At 36.5% G+C, this 27,413-nt stretch overlaps 1 protein-coding gene across 1 annotated transcript in view; it reads right to left on the bottom strand.

The window, feature by feature from the left end:
• Positions 1-594: 594 nt before the first annotated feature.
• Positions 595-27,413, bottom strand: part of HEATR5B (HEAT repeat containing 5B) — a 99,553-nt gene continuing 72,734 nt past the window's right edge. The window contains exons 28-36 of the mRNA XM_039257216.1: positions 22,796-23,033; positions 21,342-21,596; positions 19,403-19,530; positions 16,002-16,146; positions 15,030-15,296; positions 13,654-13,878; positions 6,989-7,140; positions 5,574-5,787; positions 595-1,514 (exon numbers count right to left, since the gene is read on the bottom strand). Coding sequence (XP_039113147.1) covers positions 1,210-1,514; positions 5,574-5,787; positions 6,989-7,140; positions 13,654-13,878; positions 15,030-15,296; positions 16,002-16,146; positions 19,403-19,530; positions 21,342-21,596; positions 22,796-23,033 — 1,929 coding nt within the window. The 3' untranslated portion in view covers positions 595-1,209. The remainder of the gene's footprint in view (positions 1,515-5,573; positions 5,788-6,988; positions 7,141-13,653; positions 13,879-15,029; positions 15,297-16,001; positions 16,147-19,402; positions 19,531-21,341; positions 21,597-22,795; positions 23,034-27,413) is intronic.

Raw genomic sequence — 27,413 nt, forward strand, 5'->3', positions numbered from 1 at the left:
TCTGATTACATCTCAATAAAACTGTTACCAAAAATATCTCCCCTGACACAAGAATAACTTTGGAAAAGCAAGTCTGAAATGAAAAAACAACCCTGCAGACATAAAAGAAAGTGAGAAATGGGTGAAAGAAAGCCTCTTATGTGAGGCCTAAAAGACTGAGGAAGGAAGGCCAGCAAGGAGATGGGAGGTGCCCGCTGGCAAGTGTACATGAGCCAACAGGAGACCAGCAGATAATAAACAGGTGTGCATCTGGAATATTCAGGAAGGTGACTTACTGTTGCTACTAGGTAACACTGTCGGGTAAAACGTGGTGTTTAAAATTTGCTCAACGCTGTGCAAACGCTCATTTCATCAATTATCTATTTGATGTGGTAAAATTCCCATTGCACAAAAGATTGACATAATCATAATTATGACTAATTCATTTTTGTATGCCCTGCAGCACTTAGCTTGATGCCTTATACACAGCAGGCACTCGATAAATATTTGATGAACAAAAGTAACCATCATAGTCAGGACTCAAGGCTCTGTACTGTAATTATAAAACATAACCAAGGCCAAATTTTTAGCCATCAAAAAAAAGTAGAACATTACTCCACATCTGAAACATTTTAATGGACTTTTAAATGAGAATTTTAATTCAGTTAACAACTAAAATACACACAAAGCATAATTCAGTAATCTAATTGGAAAGTCAAAAGATCTATCAGAAAGGTAAGGACATTCTGAGAAATGCTAAGAAAATGGGATTTTATTCATAGTATACACACTGCAAAACAGATATTTTTCCATTATTCTGATTACTTCAAAATTTAAATTCTGCATGTTTTTCAATTAAATGTTTTCATGACAGATGCTGAATACTGACCTATTTTTTCCTGACAGTATCAATAGCCTGCCCAACTACAGGATATAATTGTATTTAGTATTTAAATTTAAGAGCCTATGGCTCAGTGCTTAAAAATAAATTGGTAAACAAAAAAAGAAACATTATTAGGAGAAAAATGAAAGCACACCCACCACATGATAAAAACAATCACTCATTAAAAGTCAGAAAGTGGCGTGAGCATCACTTTACTTGCCCTGCCTATTTGGATCAAACAATTCCCATATACAAATGACAGAAAACCTCCAGCTTGGAATGATATAGCTGCTATCGCTGATCACATGCCGGTAGGTAGTATAAATAAAAGTGAACTGAATAGCAAGTTAAAAAAAACTTGTCTTCAGCTTAATCGTTGGTGCAGAATGTACGGTTGGGGCCGGCTGTCTGGTGGCTGCTTTGGCTTTGCTGGCCTGGCTTGCCCGGACGGCAGTTTCCAAGCGTACTTTCAGCTCAGGCGCTGCGCCCATTACGGTTTTGAAAGCATGTGGATACAGAGGTCCAATATGCATTAAATTCTGGAGTGCAAATTCATGAAGATCTTTGGAAGCCGTGCTTGCTGAGGCAAAAGAATTCTCGTCCAGCAGGTAGGAGATCAAAGTGGGAACTAAAAGAGCGAGTAACTGGACTCCTGTAAGATAACAATGATAGAGTCTGAAGATCATCTCGAGTCTGGCAAATGCAATAAACTTTAATTTTAAAATTGGGCAATTGCCACGGTAGTCTCAATCACAATAAAACATAAGCAAATATACATACGCAATCTGTTTTAGACTCAACAATAACTCATAATTAATATCAAATATTTGCTTAGTCCCAAGCTATGTTAGGGCTAGAGACCAGATTTGTTAGGTGGTAAATCTTAGGTTTGTATTAATCTGTTCTATTAAAAAATTATTGCCGAAAAAGTTAAAAAGGAACAAGCACTTTACAACTGCCATGTGGAGTATATTTGGCTAGTAAGACTATGACCTTCTTAAGGGTATTCCAAAGGTTAGAGTAGGAAACAGATACCTGAACAGCATCCATTTACTATTATTTAACTAAAACTGGGTATATCCTTCTTTTTAAAATGGAAATATAACTCTATCCCATTTTATCATCTCCCCAAACCCACAGTAAGTGAGGGGACAAAAATCTCTCAAAAATAAGGGAATAGATAGAATTTAGAGTTAAAAAAACAAGAACCCATGTCTGGCTGACGTTAATTCTAAGTCCTTAAAGATTTATTTGGAGGCTTAATCTTGTTTACCTAGTCTCTTTGTCTTCCTATTTTAAGAACTCCATCCTGGAATATAACTTTCATTTTTTTCATTAAAAAGTATGTAATTGTATGCACATATGTATCTGATAATCACCACTGAGAATCATGCTTTTCTCACTTTCATCTTATGTTAATTTTTGTAGAATGACAGTAGCCAAGGCTGTGGGGAGCAGGAAGCATCTGATACAGAACGCGGGACATAACATTCACGGATGTCAAGAAAGACAGTGACAATGATCGTGGAGCCTTTCCAGAATCCTAATCCCACTCTGGCCCTGAACTTCAATATTCTTTCCCTGCTGTATTTTTTCCCCAATACTATCTATCTAATTCAGCATCTATTATATCTACATCCAAAATATAGTTATACCCATTCTCACCTCTACATAAAATTATATAAATAGATATATAGATAGATATGTACACATAATGTATATCTATACACACATTTTATGTTTATATATAAAATAGATACAGATGAATCTAAGTGGGGGAGGGTGTTGCTACTCGACCACTAGCTCCGCAAAAGCAGGAGTCTTCATGTGTGTTCACGTGTGTTCATGACTAGAACATACCTGGTGCATAGCAGGCACTCAGTAACTATTTGTTGAATGGATGAACCAACACATAAACACCCTTTCTTTTGAAAACCAGTCAGAGGTTTTTATTAATTGGATTTTTTCCATGATAAAATTTCAGAAGAAAGAAGATAGCAAGCTGATATTTTAAAAGTCCCAAGAATCCTCGAATAAGGTAGTTAGTTGAATGTCTCGCACACAGAATTATAACAGTGCTGTATAAGAACTTTCATAATGAGAATATAAGAGTGAATTATCAAATAAATATGAAATTATCTTCAGTCCACTGTGCACACTAAAGCAGACAAGGCTTTCCACCATTGGGTTGAAAAGCAAGGTTTGGTCTTAAAACTTAATTAACTAGAAAAAATACAGTATAAATTATTTAAGTACCTGTCAAGTATCTAGAAATGTGCTAAGCATTTTAGGAAATATATAATTCATCTTTACCTAAAGCTGTTTTTACCTAGCTGAAAAGAGTATACAGCACAGGGTGGCTTAGTTGGGTGAACATCTGACTCCAGACTTCAGCTTACATCATAATCTCACAGTTCCTGAGCCTGAGCCCCACCTTGGGCTCTGTGCTGATAGCATGGAGCCTACTTGGCGTTCTCTCTCTCTCCTCTCTCTGCCCTTCTCCTGCTGGCACTCATCCTCTCTAATTAAATAAATAAACTTAAAAAAAAAAGAATAAACAGTGCATCAAACAATTATAGTACTAAGTGCTAAAAACACGTAGTTAGCATCTGAGATAGACTTCCCTAAAAGACTCACATAACTGAGGAACACTTGATGATTTTATAGTTTTAGTGCCTATCTTAAAATCTCAGGGCCATAGAAGAAGGTTGATTATAACTGCCAAAGAAATTGTATGAAGGGAGCGATCAGAGAGGACTGAGTAATTGGGCAACATTTCCCTAAAGAAATGAGATCTGACACAGGTTGAATCTGTTTGTATAAGAAGAAAGAAGGGGAAGAAACACATCCAAGGAAAGTGAAAACAGAACGCAGACTGTATAGAGATTAAGATAGGCTGAATGAGAAAACTGGACTGGTCAGGTTAGTGGGTACACCCTGGGGAGCAGAATAAAAGTTTTGAGAACTGAGCAAGGATGTTCAGACCTGAGGCAGTACTGCAAGAGGAAACTACTCTTGCAGAGAGGTAAAACTGTTCTAGGTAAAATCGATGGGGAATACTTTTGAGAAACTATGATAGTTATCTAGTTGTGAGATGATTAGATACAAGAATAGGAAGCAAGAGTCTTGAATCCCAGAGAGGTTGCAAAAAAAAAAAAAAAAGGTAGGATACGTTTTGAGTAATAGACTGGATGAAGATGAATAAGAATTAAAACTCAAATATAATTCCAATGTCTTTAGCTTGTAACCCTGGTCATGCTGGGTGAAAAAACTTCATTGCCTGTTAAAAACAAAAAATTAGCATTTGTAACTGATGTGAAAAACACTGAGTGATAAAACAAATTTAAAAGCTGAAAATTTACTCTCTGGGAATTATAGTGCTCTATTTTATATAACTATATATTATGGTATTAAGTATAACTTTATACTAGATATTATACGTGTAAATAGCTATATATTATAGTATTATTAGTGAAATGTATCAGCAATAAGCATTATCACGGTTTCTTCATTTTTTAATAGACTGCCTCACTCAGATAACAGATGTCTTGTACTGTATCAAGACTTTTATAAAAAATTTTTATTTTTTATTTTTTTGAGAGAGAGAGAGAGAAAGAGAGAGTGAGTGAGTGCGGGGGGAAGGGGCAGAGAGAGAGGGAGACACAGAATCCGAAGCAGGCTCCAGGCTCTGAGCTGTCAGGACAGAGCCTGACATGGGACTCTAACCCATGGACCATGAGATCATGACCTGAGCCAAAGTCGGATGCTTAACTGATTGAACCACCCAAGTGCCCCTGGATTATTATTATTTATAGGGAAGCCATTACAATAGCTTTTTCAAAGTCTCTATTATCTTTCCAATTTCCTGTAAAAATTTTTTCAAGGGAAGAGGAAAAAATTTGTGATAGAAAAAATGGATATAATTGTTATCTGGAACATAACCTGGCAATATATTTTAAATACCTCAAAAATGTACAATCCCTTCAACCCAGTCATTTCACTTTAAGGAATCTGTCTGAGAGACAGAACAAAAAAGTGTTTGCAAATATATCTATACAAGGATACTTATCTCAGTTATTTATGATTTTGAAAAATTGGAAATAGCTTAATGTTAAATCATAAGGTACTAGTTTAAAAGTTATATAGTCTTTCTGCAGCAATTAAAAGTCCTATTTCTAAAAACAAATTTTAGATTGTGCTGAAATCAAGGGACTAAAGAGGAGCAGGCATTAAGCTGTGTTAGGTCTCTGATTAATTGATGTATATATGTGACAGCTTTTCATTAAATAAAAATAATTTTTAAATTTCAAAATTGGGAGTATTTTAGTAATGATGTATAGTATTAATACTAATCTGATCCTGTTTTAAAGCTTTTGTACTTCTATTATGAACACCACAATAAATAATTTTTATAAATCTATTAAACACTCATAGGTTTTCTGGTTCTTAAAGAGTACATTCCTAGAAAAAAAAAAATCAATGTGTTGAAATGCCATCAGTAATTTATTTTACCCTTTTGCTCATAAAAAAAATGAATATAAATCAACTCAATACATTATGTTATTAGTAGCAAAAGCAAAAATATTAAGCTTTCAGATACTAACCACTCCTAGTAAATTTATTGTTGCGATGGCCTAAGTCCCATATCCAATGAGATATATATCATACAGTCCTTCATTTTAGACTGTTGGCTTTTTATAAAAATACTTACTGTTCTGTTCTTCCCCAAGAGCAACTAATGTTTCAAGCACTTTGATTCCTTCTTGAACAGCTAAAAGTTCTGTGCTACTGGCTGGTCTGTTTCTTTCAACAGCTTTCAGCTTTTCCACCACTATTGGAGCTAAGGAACGGATATAAGGAGTCGAAAGGGCACGATTGGAATGTTGGAAAACTGACAGGAGAAGCTGGTAACATTTGGCTTGAACCTATAGGAGAAAGTGATTTCAATAATGAACATGTGTGATAGTTCTTATTTGCTGTACAATCACATTGCATTTAATATATGCAGAAAAGATGTGAAACTGTAGGATGGAAATTAAAATGTAGGATGAATTAATGCCATTTTCTATTTATAGAAGTGAAGTTAAAATAACAAAACTGCCAATAAGCTAACCAAAAAAAAAAAACTAACCTGAAAGAAATTCATCAAATAAAGATTCCTTATATGGTAACTGCCAAATTACCAAGCTTACATAATTTGTATATTTCTATAGTGTGGAAGAAGCAAGAAACCAGGAATTCTAATTTCTGTTTTTAATTTTTTCTTTACTTGACAACTGTCCCTTCTACTTTAACCTATTTAGTGAGGAACTCAGATACCTAAGTGATGTCAAACAATGCTATAAAAATACACTGGTAAGACACCTCACATTCTTTTGAATTCCCTGGAAATGACTGCTTATGGCAATTTAAGTTTTCTAGGCCTAGAAAGTAAAATCTCATTGACTCCACTTTAGCTTAGAAAGATTTCATATTACCATTAAAAAAAAAAAAGTGGGGGGAAGGAAGGAAGGAAGGATCAAAGGAAGGTCCATCACCATATGGGACAAATAATGGAATAAAGCCTGTTCAGCACTTTGGTAGAAGAGAGGTTGTTAGACCTTGCTGGACATAAATGCTTGGGCATTTATTTTTAAAATACAGATTTATGATTCAGGAAGATAGTAGCAAAATTCTAGGAGTCATGTAACTAAACTGATTTTTTTCTGTATGAAGCAAGTTTGAGAATCATTAGTTCAGACTTCGACACTGTGAAACAAAAAAAAATTATTTTCTAGAAAAACTAGCTTTCAATGGGTTCATCAAAAAATGTAATAATATAAATTTATTTTTTAATGCTCTTGGTGCCATTAAGTAAGCAGTGAAAAATATAAGCATACACTCATGTCAAATTTCTACCAATATAAGTCAGAATTAATAAAATATTTTAGATATTGGAGAATAAACACACACATATCTGTCTCCTACTGCTTAAACCCAGTGATCTTTTCCAGCTTTTCTATTTAAAAACCATACAGCAAATATTTAGGTTTTCATTTGATGTATTACCCTGTTTAATGAATCAATCTGAAATATTACTGATAAAGTGGAATGTTTACCTCTATGTTTATTTTAAGTGTAACTTACCCATGGGTCACATGAATTTAGTGCATTCTTAAATCTGTTCATGCAGCCATTCTGTAATGACTGGACTCCTATTATTTCACTGCTAGCAGACCAGAGGAAGAGCGCAATTGCTGTTAGCATGCTTACTTCATCAGGCATAGGCATGGAATCTTCTGAAATATATGAATAATGTTAATAATATGTTATATTGTTTCATAATAAATATATGAAAAATTAAAGCAGTGTCTTGTTTCCAATATGCTTTAGAATTCAAATCTTGAACAATAACCCTCTCTCCCCCAAACAATGTTTACAGCAGTGTGTGCCTCTCATACAGTCCATAAACAACTTTATGAATAGAACTAAGGAAACAGGGATACTTTATTACAAGTCCTTATTTAAGTCCTTTTTCCTTGTTTTTCTGGATGGTACAATATTAACTAAAAAAAATTCAGGCATAAATCCTAAAAAGAACTTTTCAAGGGAAAGCAAATTTGAATAGGAAAGATAACATGGTAACATAAAATTACTTAAAAGTTGCATAACTTCCTTGTAGTTTAGACTGATGAAAAATTTCTAAATATAGGTACTCTTCTTCTAATAAAGCTAGGTGATTATGATAAGATATTTTAAGTAGTTTAAAAATCCAGAGTAGGGGGCCTGGGTGGCTCAGTTGGTTAAGTGTCCAACTTCGGCTCAGGTCATGATCTCGCGGTTCGTGGGTTCGAGCCCTGTGTCGGGCTCTGTGCTGACACTTAGCTCAGAACCTGGAGCCTGTTTCAGATTGTGTCTCCCTCTCTCTCTGACCTTCCCCTGTTCATGCTGTCTCTCTCTCTCTGTCAGAAGTAAATAAAAAACATTAAAAAAAAAACAAACAGAGCAGACTTTGTTAGTGATATCACCTTTATATTCAGTAAATATGAAACCTGTAAGCTCTACACAACAATTTTAAAAATCTTGTACAATTTCTTGAAGGCAGTATTCTCATAATTTTAAAGAACTTCTAGTGATTACAACCATTTGAGAATACAACCTAGTTTGCAAATACAGTATATTATTAGAAATACAGGCAATATATACATTTATTCTAAAGAAAAGTATTATAAACATCTAAAATAAGAAAAAAGAATATATAAAAGGAGACCTAAACTATTTTGTCATTATCATTTCTTCCACAGCTGAATTACTAACCTTCTTTACATACGAATTTGGACAAATTTGGAAACTGTAAATACTCGATAATCAATAGTTTATCAGGATTTTATATATATATATATATATATATATATATATGTTTATTTAATACACTAACATTATCTCACAATTAGGGTACCAGCATAAAGTAGAATGGGCTACAAATAATAGTTGAGAAGAAGCCCATTAACCTACAGTAAAGAAAGATATGTAAATTCTGAAGGATTTAGCTAATCTGTAATAACCTAAATCATAGATGTTAAAAACCTGAGAAATCCATAATGGGAATATTACTGTATTATTGTAGTAGGAATACTATTGAGCAATCTCTAACTCAGAGTTTGTGACACTGCAAGCAATTTTTTGTTGGAAAATTCACACTTTATTTTAAAATTGTGACTTTAAGATTTGCTATCTAAATACCATTTCCTACTAAAAGAAACCAGGGCTTTTTTGGAGAAGTGACTAATTCCAGAACAGTAATAGGGAAAATATAAGGTAAGTCTGTTACATCTTGGTGCTAGAAAGTAAATATGTGCTCAAGAAATAATGGAGATATGTCAAAATGACATTAATAGGCCCACTGAACAAAAAGAAGAATCATAAGTCTGCACTGATAGTAATAAACAATAATGTGTAAAAAGTAATAAATGAAGGCAAAGAAAAAGCTCTTCTTTCAGGGAAATGCCAGCTAATAAATGTAAAGGGAAGAAAACTAATGAAGAAGTTAGAAAATGATCATTTTGACATCATCACAGTAATAACTGGTTCAGGTACAACAGATGTGAAAACGACTGGGTATGTATGGCATGCCTGGCTGGCCTGATTGGTGGAACATATGACTCTTGATCTCAGGGTCAAGAATTCAAAGCCCACACTGGGGATAGGGTTTGCTTAAAAAGCAAAAACAAAAACCATTGGGTAAAAGCTTAATGGGGAACAGATAATTGACATAGCTTCAAGATATATCCCTACAAGTTCCTTACTAATTGTGAAAGGGAAAAATGTAAACTTTATAGTGAAGAAATATGGCAGATATCATCTTAATCAAGTTATTAAAGTTGAGACTCCTAATAGTGGGGGGCACCTGGGTGGCTCAATCAGTTAAGCATCCAACTTTGGCTCAGGTCATGATGTCGCAGCTCATGAGTTTGAGTCCTGCATCAGGCTCTGTGCTGACAGCTCAGAGCCTGGAACCTGCTTCAGTTTCTGTGTCTCCCTCTCTCTCTCTCTGCCTCTCCTCCACTCATGCTGTGTCTCTCTCTCTCTCAAAAATAAACATTTAAAAAAAACCCTCCTAATAATGGGACAAAACAACATTATATGCCTCCTTACACAATGCACTAAGATGTAACAATAGTCATATAGTATTCCTGCCAAAAAAGCATAACCTGAATCTAAGCACAAGAAAAAAAAAATCACACAATTCCAAACTGAGAAACAATTTATATTAAAGGACAATATCATGAAAGACAAAGAAAAGCTTAGAGACTGCCTTGGATTAAAGAAGACTAAAGCATTAAGACAACTAAGTACAATGCATGATTCTGGGCTATATCAAAAAGAATAAGAAAAAAGTTCCATTAAAGTCATTATTAGGCCAATTGGTAAATTTGCGTGTGAATAATAATATCATCCTATCAATGTTAAATTGCTTACATGTGATAATTCTGCAGTGGTTATGTAAGAAAATGTTCTTGTTCTTAGAATAGCCATAACGCATTTAGTAGTAAAGAGTCATGATGACTTCAGAGTATTCTCAAATGGCTCAGCATAATTAACAATGATAATATATTTTTTTAAATGTTTTGTTTATTTCTGAGAGAGAGAGAGAGAAAGACAGTGTGAGCAGGGGAGGGTCAGAGAGAGAGGGAGACACAGAATCTGAAACAGGCTCCAGGCTCTGAGCTGGCTGTTAGCACAGAGCCCAACGCAGGGCTTGAACCCATGAACCGCAAGATCATGACCTGAGCCGAAGTCGGATGCTTAACCCACTGAGCCACCCAGGCACCCCTTAACAATGATAATATTAACAATAACATGGGGATTATAGAGCAAGAAGATATGTGGCAAAATGTTAACAGCTGGTGAGACCAGAAGAGTATACACTGTAGTTCATTATGCTATTCTTGTAACTTTTTAAAAAGTTTGAAATCTGTTTCAAAACTGAAGTTTTTAGAAATGAAAAAAAACTGCAGCAATATTAAGAATGTATATTACATCCAAGGAGATTTATATTCATGTGTGTATGTGTTCACATACATACATATGTACATTTTTTCTAAGTGGAAGTCTCAGATTTTATACTAGGAAATATGATTTCCGTAATAAAAATTCTCAATTACAAAACTTTTCTTGTAAAGCAAGGGATTCTGCTTGCCTTACTTACAAATACTAAACAAATAATACTTGTGGCCTTGATCATGCCAACTATCTCCTAAGAATTGAGTCCTGGACAGAATATCCTAGGCAATTCATCCTTTTATCATACCTTTGAATTAATATTAATGAACTAGGATGATAAAATATCAAAACCTTTCCTTATAACTGGCCATTTAAAAAACTTTATTGATGATGGAACTACCTCATGAAAATTAAAACAATATTTAGATTTTTAAACTTTTGAACTATTTCTTTATCTTGTTACTCATATCTATCTATTTGCACATATATACATACACATACATATATAAATATGGCATGTAACATTTCTTTAGTTGGTTATAAACATTAACTCAGGATAAATCTAAAGTAGTTCCAGTAGAATTAATAAAACTAATTGAAGTTTTCCCTTCCAAATTAATTTTTAAAAATTCAGATAATAAAAATAACACATGGTCATTGTTTGACATACAAAAATGGTCTAGGGAAGAAAATAAAAGTAATTCTACCATCGAGTGACAGTTTAACTTCTAGGTACTGTTTTAAATTCTTCTGGTCTGGGTTATTATCTTTGCATATATTTATAAATATGATTTTTAATAGATACAATGGATATATGATTCAAAATAATGTATGATCATGTATTTTATAATTTTTCCTACTTCCAGGTAATTATATTTATCACATATTTTCACTATTGTAAAATACATTGTGATAAATAATCTTGAACATAATGAATCCTTCAAAGGCTCTTTGTATGTTCTATAGAATTTATTCCCTAAAACTTTAAACCATTTTAAACTCCCTTCAGCAAAGTATGAAAATGTTCTCTTGGTACCAATGCCAACTGAATAGTCACATTTTTTTTTAAAAAATCAATTTTACAAGAAAAACTTTATATTACTTCATTTTTGTTCATATTTCTTTCCTTATTAATGTGGCTGATTTTTTTATATGCTCTTATTGTCAGTTTTCAGCTGTCTTTTTTTTCAGCTACCTTTTAAGTAAGAGTTTTGACAAGTAGAAATTATTCTATACAGTCTTATATGTTGATATTTACCTCTGTGATGTTTTCTGTTCTTAACACTTACATACTCTGTTGCCATCCTTACATATAAATTATACTTGTATTTTCTGTAACTATTTTTAAAATTTTATATTATCATTTTAATTTATCTGGTATTTATTTTGAGTCATGATCTAAGGTGAGGGCCTAACTGGAACTGATACCTCAAATAGCTACCTGATACAAATCATTTGAGGAATAATGAATGTGTCTTTATCATGTATTGTAGTCTCATGTGGATAAATGTCTGTTTTAAAGCAATTTGTGTGTTTCATTGCCCTGTCTGTTGATTCATGGGCCTGTTCCACAGTTTTAGTGTGGAAATGTTTTAATAGGTGATAGGTGACATGGAAAATCTTTAATTACTAACCTTTGTCTTCATTTTCTTTACAACAGAAATATATAAAAGAAAAAGTTAGATGAAGAAGAGAAATGGACAAAAGTGCAAATAAGCATTTCCCTCAAAATTAAACAAGTGTATGAAGAATGCTTATACTCACTCAAAAAATGAGAAATGCAAATTAAAACAGTAAGACAGTACATTCTACCCATCAGAGCAAAATTTAAAAGTCTGAAATACCAAGTCTTGGTGAGGACATGGAGAAACAGAAATTATCATACACTGCTGGTGGGTGTGGAAATTCTTATGGTTACTTTGTTTTTTTTTTTTTTTATCTTTTTTTTTTTTTTTTTTTTTAAATGTTTTTTATTTATTTATTTCTAGGAGAGAGAGAGAGAGACAGCGTGAGCAGGGGAGGGTCAGAGAGAGATGGAGTCACAGACTGAAACAGGCTCCAGGCTCTGGGCTGGCAGTCAGCACAGGGCCCGACGCAGGGCTCGAACCCACGAACCGCGAGATCATAACCTGAGAGAAAGTTGGACGCTTAACCGACTAAGCCACCCAGGCGCTCCTCTTATGGTTACTTTGGAGAGCAATTTGGCCAGGTCTGGTAATATTAAAATTAAAATATGCCATGAATTCTGTCTCTAGCGGTGTACCCTAGAAAATCTCATAGCACAAGTGTGTGAACAATTTATAAAGATGTTCATGGCAGCAATTTTTATAATTGGGAAAAATCAGAAATAGCAGAAATATCAATTCATGGGAATGAACAACACCTGAAAAATTCATGTGATGGAAACTACATAGAAGTTTGGGGCGCCTGGGTGGCTTAGTCGGTTAAGCATCCGACTTTCGCTTAGGTCATGATCTTGCGGTTCGTGGGTTCAAGCCCCGCGTCGGGCTCTGTGCTGACTGCCAGCTCGGAGCCTGGAGCCTGTTTCTGAGTCTGTGTCTCCCTCTCTCTCTGACCCTCCCCNAAAAAAAAAAAAAAAAAAAGGAAACTACATAGAAGTTAAAAGGAATAAATAAGAGTTTTATGTGTACACATTAATAGCTCCAAAAAACCTTACTCTTGAGTGAGAACGTAATGGCAGAATGATATGCTATGACATTACTTATGTCGATTTAAAAACACAAAAGAAACACTACATGTTATTCATGGTTATTTATCTTATTTTATGTATAATTTGTGTATACATTTATTAGTCTATACATGTATTTTTATTATTTATTAATAAGGACCTATATTTATTAATACAGAAAGTATGTTTAGTTCCAGAAATATTTTTATATGTAATGAAACATAAAAATCAAGACTGTGGTTTCATTTGAGGATAAGCTTGGTTAGTGACATATACTTCAATTTTCTCTATTTTATTACATTTATTTAAAAAAAAAAGGAAGCAAGCAAGTATTTTAACACAGAATCAATTTGATTTTGAGTATGTTTCCTGAAATTTTCTGTCCTTTTTGGCCTGGGGAGCCTCCAACACGTATTTAAGTGCTATGACAAGGACATTTACAGTCAATATCCAAATATCTAGAAAGGGGTACGAACGTTCCCATTTGCAAAATGTGACTACAAGATCTCTCTGAGTCGCTTCAGTTGTCACACAGCACTTTTCTGATAAGCTCATTCAACTAACTATTGGCACACGGACACCCCAATACACTGTGGATTCAAAGCTCTGTTCAGGTTACCTGGCTGAGAATATTCCAGGATGCACGCAAGAGTGCTGCGGATGAGGGCCGTCCACTGCTTCTGAGTGTCCTCCGTCTTGGCCATCGAGAGGGTCACAATGCTTTTAATCCCTTGAAGAGCTGCACTGACTGGTGGAGGAACCTGATTATCTGCAGATTTTATTGCTGTGTCTTTCAATATTCTTGCAATTAAAAACAGAATCGTGGGCAGGATTGTCATACATCCTGAATTGAAAACAAATCAGATTACCTCATAACTACTTAGTTCTTATATTACAGTTCTTCCAGTCATTTTCACATTTGCTTGTGATTTAATATTATTTTTTTCCTTGTTGCTTTACAAAATGTACTGCATTCCTATTACTATAATTTAATGTTTGAAAAAGAAAATGAGAAAGTGGCAAATTATTCCGAAGAAGACAATATTTTCTTTCTTATCCCGGCTAGCCTTGTTTTTATTATTTCCAGTATTTCACCTAATCATGCCCTTCATAATGAAAATGAGAAAGGAAGATAGAGAACCAGAAGGGAAGCACTACCATATACTTTGAGAAGCATTTGAGTAACCTGATGAATCTTGTAGCAATTCTAAGACATGTAATCAATCGTCAGTGTATTCAAGTCAGCCTTAACCAAGCTGGGGAAAAGGATGAAAAGACTATATGGGTAAGCAAAGAAGAAATGAAAAAATCTCGAGATTTGTAGCTAAGAGAACTTGAAGGTCACAGAATTCAAACTCCCACCTCACGGAAGATGCCCCTCACCACGTTTCCACGTAGCCATTGTCGCTGGCCCGCAAAGCCCCGTAAGAGAGTTCATTATTTTTACATCTATGGGCTTGCATTGAGCTGAAATTTACCTTTGTATCTCCTGGATACTATTTCTCCCATTTCTCCCTTCTAGATAAGTAGAGGGAAAGTCTAAGTTTCCATCCAGTATTTTTCAGGCATCTGCAGACAGCTATAATCTGTGCAGCTATAATTTATTTAGTTACTCCTTACAGTTGGTTGTCACACTCCTCTGACGTTTATTAGTTTGTCAGTGTTAAACAAAAGTGGCAACCAGATCAGAAACTAACGGGTTTAGTCGCCCTGCCTCACGTCTACAAGCTAACGTTCAGTGTCTTGCTTCAAGCTGTGGTTCTATCTCCTTGCTGGTTTGTCTGAAATGTATCTGAAGAGCATCTTGAGTTTTGGGCTTTTTAAATCCTTAATTTTCATAGGCTCCAAAAGGTAAATGTCATAACAGACTGACTTCTCCTTTCATACTGGAGGTTTAAGAGGGAAAATAAGTCAGAATAGCATCCAAAAACAAAGGCAAGCTCAGCTTTGTCTACTGCAATGTAATGCATTTGCAAATAGCGTTCAATACTGGACCTGCAGGTGAACAAAGGGATGGTAAGTCGGAAAGTATGGTAACTGTGGCAGCCACCAGACGAGCACTTTCTTCTGACAGTCGAGTTTTAGTGGCCATATGACTGGGCGAGTCCGACATCTTGGTGCTGAGATGTGGCATATGCCGTACCAAAATGAACATCAACAGCTCCATCGTTGCAAACACGAGAGATTTTCCAGGAACAAGGCCACCGCTGTCACCTCCTTCTCCTACTACAGGACACGGTTCTTTTTCCATATCCTCTTCATCTGGAGGAAAAAAAAATTGGGTAACATTTCCAGGAAAAAAAAAAAGCACAGAGTAGATAAAACTACACAATAAGTGTATTTGAGAAATTATTTCAAAAGAATTTATAACTGTCTAACAGATAGCACATGTCTTCCTCAGAAGAATTCTCTGCCTTCCTAGAATTCTGTTTATTGACCTCTCCTTAAAAGTCAAAGACAATTCATTTTTTGCTTCAAAACTTTTTATTAGATATTTTTATTTGGAATGTATTTCATATGATGAGTAAACATATGTTAGGTTGAACCATACAAGTTGACACTTTTGAAGCTGAAAAATACCTATCAGCAATTTCATTTGGGTTTTTTGTTCATTTGTTTAGTTTTCTGAGAGAGAAAGCACAAGCAAGGCAGAGGGACAGAGGGAGTAGGAGAGAGACTCTTAAGTAGGCTTCACACTCAGCATGGAGCCTGACACGGGGCTTGATCCCACAACCTTGGGATCATAACTAAGCCACAACCAAGAGTCAGATGCCCAATGAAGCAAGCCACTCAGGTGCCCCTCATTTGGCTCTTTCTAATTAAAGCAAAGTCAACTGCAAATCTTCTAAATATATGACTAATTTTTTTTCATTAAAATTCTTATTAAAAACTTCCTGGTATTGATATTTAAAAAGTTAGAGTACAAATAAGATCTACTTCAAAGTTAGCATAATTTTGAGTACTTACTTAGAGTGTTTCTTTTTTCTTGCAAATAATCCTGAGCAGCTCTTACGACCTGCTGGACAACTCCGGTAACCAGCAGCTGAACAGATGGTGGGTTCCAGGTCAGCAGGAGGCGGTGCAAAACACTCAGCAACTCTACACCAATCAGCTATGATACATTAATTCAGGTTACACTTAATTAATCTTAATTTCAAAGGATAAATTTAGGTCATTAAAATCTAAGAAAATATGCATGTAAAAATAAATTTGGTGACTAAAATTAACATAAAGGACTATGTAACAAATGAGAACATTACAACCATCTTGAGAAATGGTCATATTGTATCCCAACATGTCTTCAGTCAACAAATTACCTTATTATTTTTATGTTTAAATTATTTTTATATGAAAAAAAGATCATTTCCTATTTCTTTCCTCTACTGGAACTGAATGGCATCACTGAAGTGCAGGGCCACTAAATGTATGACTTCCAGCCCTAGCGGAGCACCGGGAGTGGTCTTCCAGGGAGTCCAGACACTTCTAGTACGTCCCTCTCCGATTCATCTCAGCAACTAGTACAAACTTTCACCACTCACCTTAAGCTTCTTACAATCTTCCACATCAAACCCATCCAATGAACCTGCCTCAGATTTCAAGGGGGAAGAAAAACACTTAACTGCAACCAAAGCCACCTTTGTCTTTTTCCTTAAGACCACGTGTCCAGGCCCTCTGCCCAAGGCTGACTCATCTTTCCACAGTTGCTTCCTATCCTATCCTATTTGACCTCCCAAAGTTCTCCAAGGACCTTGACTGTACTTCATATATCTTCAAGCTCTCTCTCTGGTTAGGCTCTTCTCCCCAGTATAAGGAAAGCACCCAAGTCTTTCCTGTGTAATTCTCCCTCCCCCCAAAAAACCCAGTCAGATCCTTCTCTTGCCTGTACATCCTTGATCTCTGTCTCTTCCTCTGTTCCCAGCCTAGATGCTTCCACTTCCTTCCCCCTCTCATTTACTCCTCACTCTTCCACAACCTAACTCTGCCTGAGCTCGCCAGTAACTTCCTCTGGACTCTCTTCTGTCCTTATATACTGGATCCTGTTTCTTCTGAGACTGTTGTCTATCCCTGAAACTCTCTTACCCTGGTAAGTGTGTTCTCTCTTACTTCTCCTCCTACCTCTCTAGGGAGCCCCGCTATTGACTTACTTTCCTCTTCTCTATCTGTATTTGCTATTTATCCCTCAGGTTCCAGTTCTGGCCCTCTTTTCTTCTTCCTTTATTCAGTTTCCTAGGCCAGTGTAATTCATCATTTCTTTGGAATTATGAAAAGAATTTTCTTAATTTGCTCTTAATTTGCTCTCCTTGCCTCCCTTGTCATCTCTTACAGACCAATCTCTACAAGATTGATAAAAGTGATCAAATCTATATATACCATATCCTGAAATATAAGTTTAATCATGTTATTCCTCTATTTTAACATTAAAAAATTTTTTAGTGTTTATTTTTTTTGAGAGAGAGAGACAGAAGAGAGACAGAGCATGAGTAGAGGAGGGGAAGAGGGAAGGGGAGACACAGAATACGAAGCAGGCTCCAGTCTCTGAGCTGTCAGCACAGAGCCAAACATGGGGCTCAAACCCATGAACTCCAAGATCACCATCTGAGTTGAAGTTGGATGCTTAACCAACTGAGCCACCCAGGCGCCCCTATTTTAACGTTTTTAATGATTCCCTGTCACTTTTGAGATGGATTTTTAAACCCTTTAATATGTCATAAAGAAATCTTCTTGATTTGGCCTTTCCCCTATTGTCCAGATGCATCTCCTAACAACCCCCACACGCTCCTTTCTCCTCAGCCATAGTAAGTGATGACAGTGTCCTTGACTTTGTCATGTTCTCTTATACCTTTTCTACTTTTCTCTAGGAGAGGAAAACCCACTCCTCTGGTACTGCCTCACTAATTCCTCTATTAAAATGTAATCCAACCATCATCTCCTCTGACAAGCTATTCTCTATTTTTCTTGATAATGTCAGCGCTCCTTTCCTCCATCCTCATCGGACCTTTACATACACTAGCTCAGCACTTATCATACTGTACTGATCTCCTAAGCCAGGTGCAGTGAAACCATTTTTGATATCTACAGCCTCACACTGTGTCTGATGCCAGGACAGGCACAGAGTAAAAGTTGTTGGGTGAATGGATACCATTTTTGAGTCAGGGTACTCTGATGATATTGAAATTACAGGATCCAACTCAGGAGAAAAATAAAATACAACTCCATCCAAGTGTAAAGCAATGCTTGGATAAAAAAAACAAAACAAAACACTCTTGAGTCCAAAAAATAGCTAGTTAGTTAGGTGTGGGACAAATTATGTTAACACCAAAATTACTGAGTGTATATATAGTCTTCCCTTTTAACTCACAGATTAAAGTTTATAGTGTGACTATTTGAAGACAACCCTGAAGTTCCCTGCAGTAATCTGGAGTCCAGCTGACAAGCAACTCCAGGCTGCAAGGTTGGGGCACAAGAAGGTTCGTTAGTAAGTGAATCTTGCAATCACAAAGCATATTCTTTGTTTTGTTTTGGTATTGGTCAACATCCTGTGCAAAACTAACTCTGATACAATGAAATGACAGCAACTTTGTTCTTTATCTGTTCTGTGTTTCATAGAAAATTACCCCACATGGTAGCGATGGTGACCAAAAAGATGGTTCTTATAAAAAGAAAATAAAAATTTTTAATGTTTTTATTTATTTTTGAGAGAGAGAGTAAGTGAGCAGGGGAGGGGCAGAGAGAGAGGGAGATACAGAATCCGAAGCAGTCTCCAGTTGTCAGCACAGAGCCCGATGCGGGGCTTGAACCCCCCAACCATGAGCTCATGACCTGAGCTGAAGTCGGATGCTTAACTGACTGAGCCACCAAGGTGTCCCAAGGAAAGAATTTCTAATTAAAAAGAGTAACAAATCTGCTGGTAGCTTGGTTCTAGAACATGAATAAAGGCCTCTAAATAATCCATACAGAAATTAGCAAAAGCAATTCATTAAACTGTTTAGAGGAGTACTTGAGTAGGGCAAAACACCAATCTCATTAAATGAGATAAAACTTTATCAAACATTTAAAAGCGGTATAATTTACTTAATAGCCTTATAAATTACTTCAGCCTTTTTTCAGTAGAATCATTAACTGGGATTGAAGGCATCCCTAAATTCCTAGTTGTACTTCACTGCTGATGAACACATCTATGAATACACACTGACAGATCTCTATGCTGGCTGTGCCTGATTGTCCAACATTCAGTATAATGTCTTAGATGAAGCCAATATCCTGAATAATAACATAAGATACTTCATAAGGGAGAAAATTATCTTAAGATAAATCTGATGGAAACAAAGCATACAATTTGTAGAAATTGTTATAGAAATACACTGTACCTGATCTTCTGCAATATGGACTCGGGCATAAGGAGAATCTAGCAAGGTGTGTAAGGCCTGCAGACAAGCTGTGACATGTTCAATAGGCTCCTCGGGTCTAGGGGAACAAAGGAACTGTATACTCACACCTGTGATGCACATAATAAAAATACACATTTGTCACCATCAAACACTTTGTTGCTTCCACATCAATTTTTTTCTCTATTTTCCTCTTTCTTTTTCAGATTGCTTTAACACATATTTAATGCTACCTTGAAGTAGACTTCCAAATGGTTACCCAAAGCAGCAGCCAAACTCTGTAACACAGACTGTAACTTTGCAATTAGGTTAATAATCAAACTGGAGGTCAGGGGAGGGAGACAGTTCCATAGTCATCAAGTTGATTAAGAAGATATTCATTTTTTTCTTTCTAGAACTTTTAAAACAATTTTCGTATCTACAAAGTTTTTTTAAGTGACAAGCTACAGAGGCTTAACGGGTATCATGGATAACAACAGTTTTGTTTTTTTTTTTTAAGTTTATTTATTTATTTTGAGAGAGAGACAGCGTGAGCAGGAGAGGGGCTGAGAGAGAGGAGCCCAATGCAGGGTCCAAACTCACAAACCAGGGCCCAAACTCACAAACTGTGAGATTGTGACCTGAGCCGAAACCAAGAGTCAGTCGCCCAATGACTGAACCACCCAGGTGCTCCAGGTAATAATTGTTTTTAATTTGCATAAGGGTAAGGTCATTGTTTTAGAAGTCTCTCATATTTTCATGTATGAGATTTACTGATGAGTTCTATAAATTCATCTTACCAACTGTTTTCCTTTTCCCTCCCAGAAAAATATAAGACCACTTAAGAGCCTCATTAGAATCTATAATATCTTAATGTTAAAAGAACATCTATAAAGCAATTATAAATTGAGATTTATTCAAATTTGCTTTAACTTTGCATTTATTATTTCTTAATGGGACAATATGTTAAGTGCCAACTAAAAAGAAAATCTGTTGTTGAAAAAGAAAAATGTAGGTTTTTTTTCTTGAAAATTATTCAATATTGGCTCTGGGAGAGGATGTGACAGCTAAAATTTTTAGAGTAGTTTTTTTCTTAGAGAGAGAGAGAGAGAAAGAGAGAGCATGTGATCAAGGGAGAAGGACAGGAGGAGAGAGAGACCTAATCCCAAGCAGGCTCCACACTCAGCACAGAGCCTGACACAGGGCTTGATCCCACAACCCTGGGATAATGACCTGAGCCAAAATCAGGAGTCAGGTGCTTAACTGACTGAGCCACTCTGGCGCCCCTAGAGTAGTTTTTAATAATTAAAATTTTATACTAAAAATTCAGTTAATAATTTAGAAAATGTACTTAAAAATTCTCCTTTTATAATTCCTTCTGAACTGTGATGCATAAAACTTCTATAGCATTAAAATGAAAGATATGGAGTTCAGAGCATGCCACACCAAAATATGCCTCTTTGGCATACTGATTATTTTGAGCTGAAGGTACTTGACAAACAGCAGATCTCATTCTACCCACAAGCAGGTCATAAAATTTCTCATGAGAAAGGTGCCCTCCCTGTAACAGGAAGACAAGGCTGAGAGTCAATGCTGAAACAGACCTGTACAAACAAACCTACTAAAACTAGTTTCCCTCACGTATTTCCTAGCCCTGACCCACAGTTTACTGCCCCTGGCCCAAATCCCTCTCTTGTCACTTCCCCACAATGTATTGTTCTTTGTGTAAAACGGCGTATAATTTTTGGGGCCTAATGGCTACTTCAGGTTGAAAATATTTAAGAAAATCTGTATGCTTTTTCTCTTGTGAATCTGTCTCATGTCAATTTAACTCTTAGGCTGTCCACAGAACCTAAGAAGATAGAAAGGAATTTTTTCCTCCCTACAGATATACATTTTCAGAAATGACCCATCTTGAAATACATTAATACAACACACCTACCTAAGATAAGATGCATTCTATCTTTGTTAATTTCTGGCAAAGATTTAGCACTGGGCGTCGCTCCTGATGCCTGGTTTAAATTGACGGGTATAGAACGTTTTTGTAAGCCAGGTATCGCTGCTGCTTCTGCAGACTCTGAACATGTGAATCCTGTGCTATTTAACCAAAGTGCCACTGCATGAAGAATTGGGGCCCAGGAATTCCGGTAGTGAAGTCTAGCTGTATCAATAGTCTCAGGAGTGTAAAATGCTCCACCTGTAAAATAATCGAGCCAGTCAAAGCCATTGCTTTTCATTGTAAGTGTTCGACCATTTATCAACAACTAACTTAAAAATACTCGTTACTTACTGTGTTAGTCCATTTGGACTGCTATAGCAAAATACCACAGACTAGGTGGCTTACAAACAACAGAACTTTCTTTCTGGAGGCAGGAAGTCTGACATCAGGGTGCCAGCATGCTCGGTTAAGGGCTGTCTCTCTGAATCAACATGGACTCTCTTCTATAAGGGTACCAACTCCACTCAGAAGGGCTCCATCTCATGACCTAAGCACGTCCCACAGACCTCACTCCCTTACACTATCACAATGGGGATTAGTTTCAACACGTGAATTTTGAGGGGACACAAAATTCGGACACGGCGCGTACAAGAGAGCAGTCTGACCAACGAGACTCTCTTCAGCACAAAGCCAGCAAAGCGCGCATCTCTCCTGGCGCTGCTGAACTGGAGCGCCTGTGTTTTCCTCACCGGAGCTAGGGTTTCCAGTCTTTCCTCTGCAACTGTGGATGCCGCCGGGGGCCTGGTACCTTTCTCTACCTTGTGGTCACAGGCTTCCTCTTCACTGTTGCCAGACACTCCCTAAAACCCTGGCCGCCTTCACTTTGTATCACTCTTTCTATTGCATTTCTCTCTAACACAGAGAGACAGGGAACTCTGTCTCTTCTTTCTCTTTCAACTCTCCCTCTGCCATTCTTCCTCATCTCCTGTTCCCACTACCAAACTGAGGATTTCCCCATCTGTCCTTGCATTCACTGACCAGCACAGCAATAAACTTCATTATGGTTATGCATAATGACTTGTTATGCATAGTTATTTCGAGTACATTAGCTCATACAGTTATTATTATAACAGGGAGAACATGTTTGCTTGGTTTAGCAAATAAGTTTAAGGCCGTGTCTAAATTCATAAATCCAATATGGAGAATGGGCCTTAAGTGAGAGAATGCCACATTTAAGTCCACAGAAATTGAAAATGTTATTGCTACATCTTAAATTACTTTATTAAATTCTTACAAATTAAAAATTTAAACTTAAGATGTTATACTCTATAAATTTAAGACATAAAAGTTATATCATAATATTATTAGTTATAATTGTTGCTAACTTCTACCAATTGCATTTTGTTTCATTACTACTCTGAACTCCATAAAGACCAAACTCTGAATGCAGTACTTACCATCCGCGGGGAGCTGACTAGCAAATTCGGCTGGTAAAGTCAAAAGCGCATAGTCTTTTAACGCCGCCAACCACAGGCGGCTGAGTGTTGGCAGTTCAGGTTGCACAAGTGTTATTAAACTATCGGGTGGTAATTCATCTATGGTACCAAAATCATCATCGTCATCATCAGTGTTTTTAATTGCTCTTTTTGGTTTTGACTCTGCTTCCTTTTTAATATTCATAGCAACCACATAAACCTAGTATGGCATTCAGGAGGAGAAAATAACAAGGTAGAATATTAAGAAATGACGTAGTCTAAGCTGCTATGATTATACAGTTGAATTATCAACACGAGTTGAGTACAGGCACTGGAGAGTATACAGCTTCATGACTTTCTGAGAACCCTCAAAGAATAATTCCACCTGCTTTGGAGGCAATCTGCTTTTATTGATCTGACTTCTGACTATTCCTCTCATAAAATATTCCTTGAGTAGGGTTTTCTGAATTTCTTCTGGCTTCTCTTGCTATACTTTACAAAGCCTCCTTTTATGTGTGTCTTTTTTTAACTTTTTCTTTTCGTCATAGGGTATAACTTCCTGTTTACTGCCTCTACTTTCACAAACTTATTAGACACAATTGGATAGCATTCAAAGAAAAAGGCTGGAAGGGGTTGGAGGAAGGGCCACAGAAAGGATTTCCATAAATATCCTTCTAATCCCTTAAGCGATAGTTAGCAATCTAGTCTTTATAATAGAGAGTTGAGCCAAGTATATAATTTACTGGTCACATATATATTATCCATATCCTTTCTCTCCATTTAGTAAACCAAAAGGATGTATAATGGCAACTTCCTAAATCATAATTTTAAAGATTCTTCTTTGTTGCAGTTATACACGTTTGTTCTTGTACATACATTTAGGCTTTGGCAACTGGTGTAGACTGAGCAGAGGCTATGAGGCAGAAGCAGGTGAAGGTTTTATTCTATAGTCAGTGGGGAAGGGAAGAGGTCACTGCAGGATTTATAGACCAGATGTTATTTGTTTTCCCTTAACTTTTGATGTTATTTAAAAAGTTCTACCATAAAAAGTTTTGAAAATGGGTTTTTAAAATTACTATAATCCCAATTTCCAAGTTATCATATTCTGTCTTTGTAAGCTGGAATGCTGTTGTACAGAGAATTTTGAATTTAATTTTATCTACTACCATATCAGGAGGGTTTCCTATGGAATCCTGGTCTTCACAGCCATTACTCTTTTTTTTTTTAATGTTTATTCATTTTTGAGAGACACAGAGAGACACAGTATGAGTGGGGGAGGGGCAGAGAGAGAGGGAGACACAGCTGAAGCAGGCTCCAGGTTCTGAGCTGTCAGCACAGAGCCGGATGTGGAGCTCGAACCCATGAACTGTGAGATCATGACCAAGCTGAAAGTCAGGCACTTAACCCACTGAGCCACCCAGGCGCCCCTATAAACATTACTCTTAATGGCTGCAGGCAGTGAGCCATAATATGTCTAACAATTTCCTAATGGTTGAAATGTTGTATTTACTTCTGATTCTCTAGTTGGCCTTCAGAACCTTAATAAGACATCATATGGTTTTCAAAGACAAAAGTGTTCAGTTCTTCATGTTATAAATAATGTTTTAAGTAAGCCTTTTTTTGTAAACACTTCCTTCCTACACTTTGGACATTCTTTCCTAGGATAAAGTCTCAGAAACACAATTACTGCATTACTGATTATAAATATTTTTATGACTCTGAACAGACACTGCCAAAACCTTTCTAAAACGGTTCTATAATTTATATTGCTATTTGCAATACAGGAGAATGTAACCTTTAGACTTAGTTTTTAAAGTAATTTTTGGCTGATTTTTCTTATTAGGTATCATGCAAGAAAAACAGAAAAATCAGAAGCATAAAATGAAGAAAATAAGAAACAATCATTAACATTTCAGAAAGGTTGTATATACATACTCATAGTCTTTTAAACAATACTTGGATTCTTCTAGCACAACAGATAATATCTAAGGAGTGACCAGGTAGAGTCATCAGTTTTCCAAGACCACTGACTCCAGACACCTTGACACTGAGACCCCAGGCTCCAGGGCACAAGTGACTCATGGAGGATGTCTGAGCACTTGTTCTTGTTTTGACCAGTCCGTGGATGCCAAGCCACTGTTCTCACTAAAAACCCCAGACCCCAACAAGATGTGACTCATTCTCTTTTCCTTTCCCAGTCTCCCAGAGACTGGGTATCTGTATCTGCTCTCTATATTTCCAGTAAACTCTGCTCTCACTTCCTCTCGGCTGGTCCTGCAGTGCCCCCTCTGGATCCTCGGACCCAGCTAGCCTGCAGTGGAAATGACCCGATATTGTGGGAGACTGAGAAGTGAGTGGCCAAGAGCTGAGGAAGTGAAGATACTGAACTTTCAGGGAACTGAGATGTGAAGAAGGAGACAGAAAGTAGAAGGGAATGCTGAGTTGGGGAGGAAGGCAGTTGAGAAGACCAAGCATGTAGAGGGAGGGGCTGGAGATACAGAAGTGGGCAGGACTGATGGCACTGAGCTGGGAACCATCTCCCCTTCATACTCATGCCTAACAGGGGAAGTTCCCAAATCATGTGAATCTAAAGATTTCAAGGTAACAGTCTGAGGAGACAGACAATGGACATCCTCAGCTTTCTTTTTTTTTTTTTTAATGTTTTTATTTTTATTTTTAGGGGAGAGAGAGACAGCGTGAGCTGGGGAGGGTCAGAGAGAGAGGGAGTCACAGGCTGAAACAAGCTCCAGGCTCTGAGCTGGCAGTCAGCACAGAGCCCGACGCGGGGCTCGAACCCACGAACTGTGAGATCATGACCCAAGCGAAAGTCGGACGCTTAACCGACTAAGCCACCCAGGCGCCCCGGACATCCTCAGCTTTCTGAGTGAAAAAGTATAAGCAGAGATAAGTCTTGAGGAGAGAAATCTAGAATATGCTAGGCATTTGAAGAGAATGATAAAGGAAAGGAAGATAAGAAGGAAAAGAATCACTAGACAGCATGAAAGACTGAGGCAGGAGGTGCAAGTCATTAAGTTATATAGCACAAGTTACCCCCAAAATGTGTCAAATAAAAATGTGCATTGTTAATTTAATTAAAATGTGAGATTATGATCTAATTTTTAAAAGTAATTGTCTATCTTCCATTCAGTGTCAGTAACAAAGCTTGGTCCTTTGATACACATTACCTTACAAGAAGATATTATCTCCACATTGTAATGAAAAAACTCAGGCTCTAAGAGTACGAATCACTTGACCAAAGTCACAAAGATGGTAATTTAGAGAGAAATAATTTACTCTAGGGCCTCTGAGTCAATATTTAATGCTTTTTATACTAAACTATGTCAGCTTTCCTAGTAGGTGAATCAAGCATATTAATGCAAGTCAGAAAAGAACTAGCTGATTGACAAGCAATGTTCTGATTGTCAGACCACAGAGTGGTCCCTACATTTGGGGAAATGAGTCAATGGGGCTGGAGAATTAAGAACATGGATCTTTAAGTAAAAATCAATACATCAACAGCAATGTAATTTCTACAGACAAGAAAAGTAGCAGTTTTAGTTAAAAACTCAGATATATGAAAATTAACAAAGAATTGTTCCTGTTTTCAAAGTGATAAGACAGATAAGTCATATTACAGTATCTTTTTCTTATACTACTTCCTACCTGAAAGGTTTGTGTTGATTTGGAAAAAACAACAACTAAACTTTTAAAAGTAAGAGCAATCATTTTATCAATCAAACAAAAAATATTATTTTACTTTCTAAGCCAAAAATGGCAGCAGGGAAAAATAAATAATCTACCTGAAGGACAGTTTGATCTATAGTCTAAAAATAAGAAAAAAAAAAAAAAAGAATTTCCATGATACCTTACTGAGCTGTACATTTTTCCATTTTTATTTTTGTGGGGAAAAAAAGCACAACAAAAATTCAGAGGTCCTTGATCTAAACCATATCGTCTGGATGCTGCATGCTTTGAGCCAGCAAGTGTCTGCTGGCTGGGTCATCAGCCGCTGATGCCGTGGAAATAGAGAAGTGCAGTGCTGGTCGGCAGAGGAAGGGTTACTTGAAACACTGTAGGTCAGACACTAAGAATTTGAAAGCAAATGGTAGGAGGAATTTGGAAAAGTGAGTTTAAAGGAATATTGTCATTTTTAAAAAAGTGGCTGTGGAATGAAAAAGGTAGGCCAGCTACGGAAACAAAACACACACACACACACACACACACACACACACACACACATACATACACACACACACACACAGAAAACTCTGTGATCTTGGTATCAATGAGCAGTGGCAAGTCTCTTGAAATTTAATCATATAAAAGATTTTTTTTTTAAAGTAAGCTCTACACCCAACGTGGGGCTTGAACTCACAACCCCAAGATCAAGAGTTGCATGCTCCGCCGACTGAGCCAGGCAGGTGCCCCTCAAATAAAAGGTTTTTGGCATAAAATATTTTCTATTACTTGTATTTATAGTTTTCTCTGCCTAATTTCCACATAATTAGTTAAGGGATCAATTGCTCAATACGGAAATTTTGAAAAAACCAATTAAAAAAATAATTTTCAAAGGCTTCCTAAGAGCTCTTTTGAGACATAA

The sequence above is a fragment of the Hyaena hyaena genome, unplaced genomic scaffold (assembly GCF_003009895.1).
Source record: "Hyaena hyaena isolate Hyena2069 unplaced genomic scaffold, ASM300989v1 scaffold_607, whole genome shotgun sequence".
In the NCBI taxonomy this organism is placed as follows: Eukaryota; Metazoa; Chordata; class Mammalia; order Carnivora; family Hyaenidae; genus Hyaena; species Hyaena hyaena.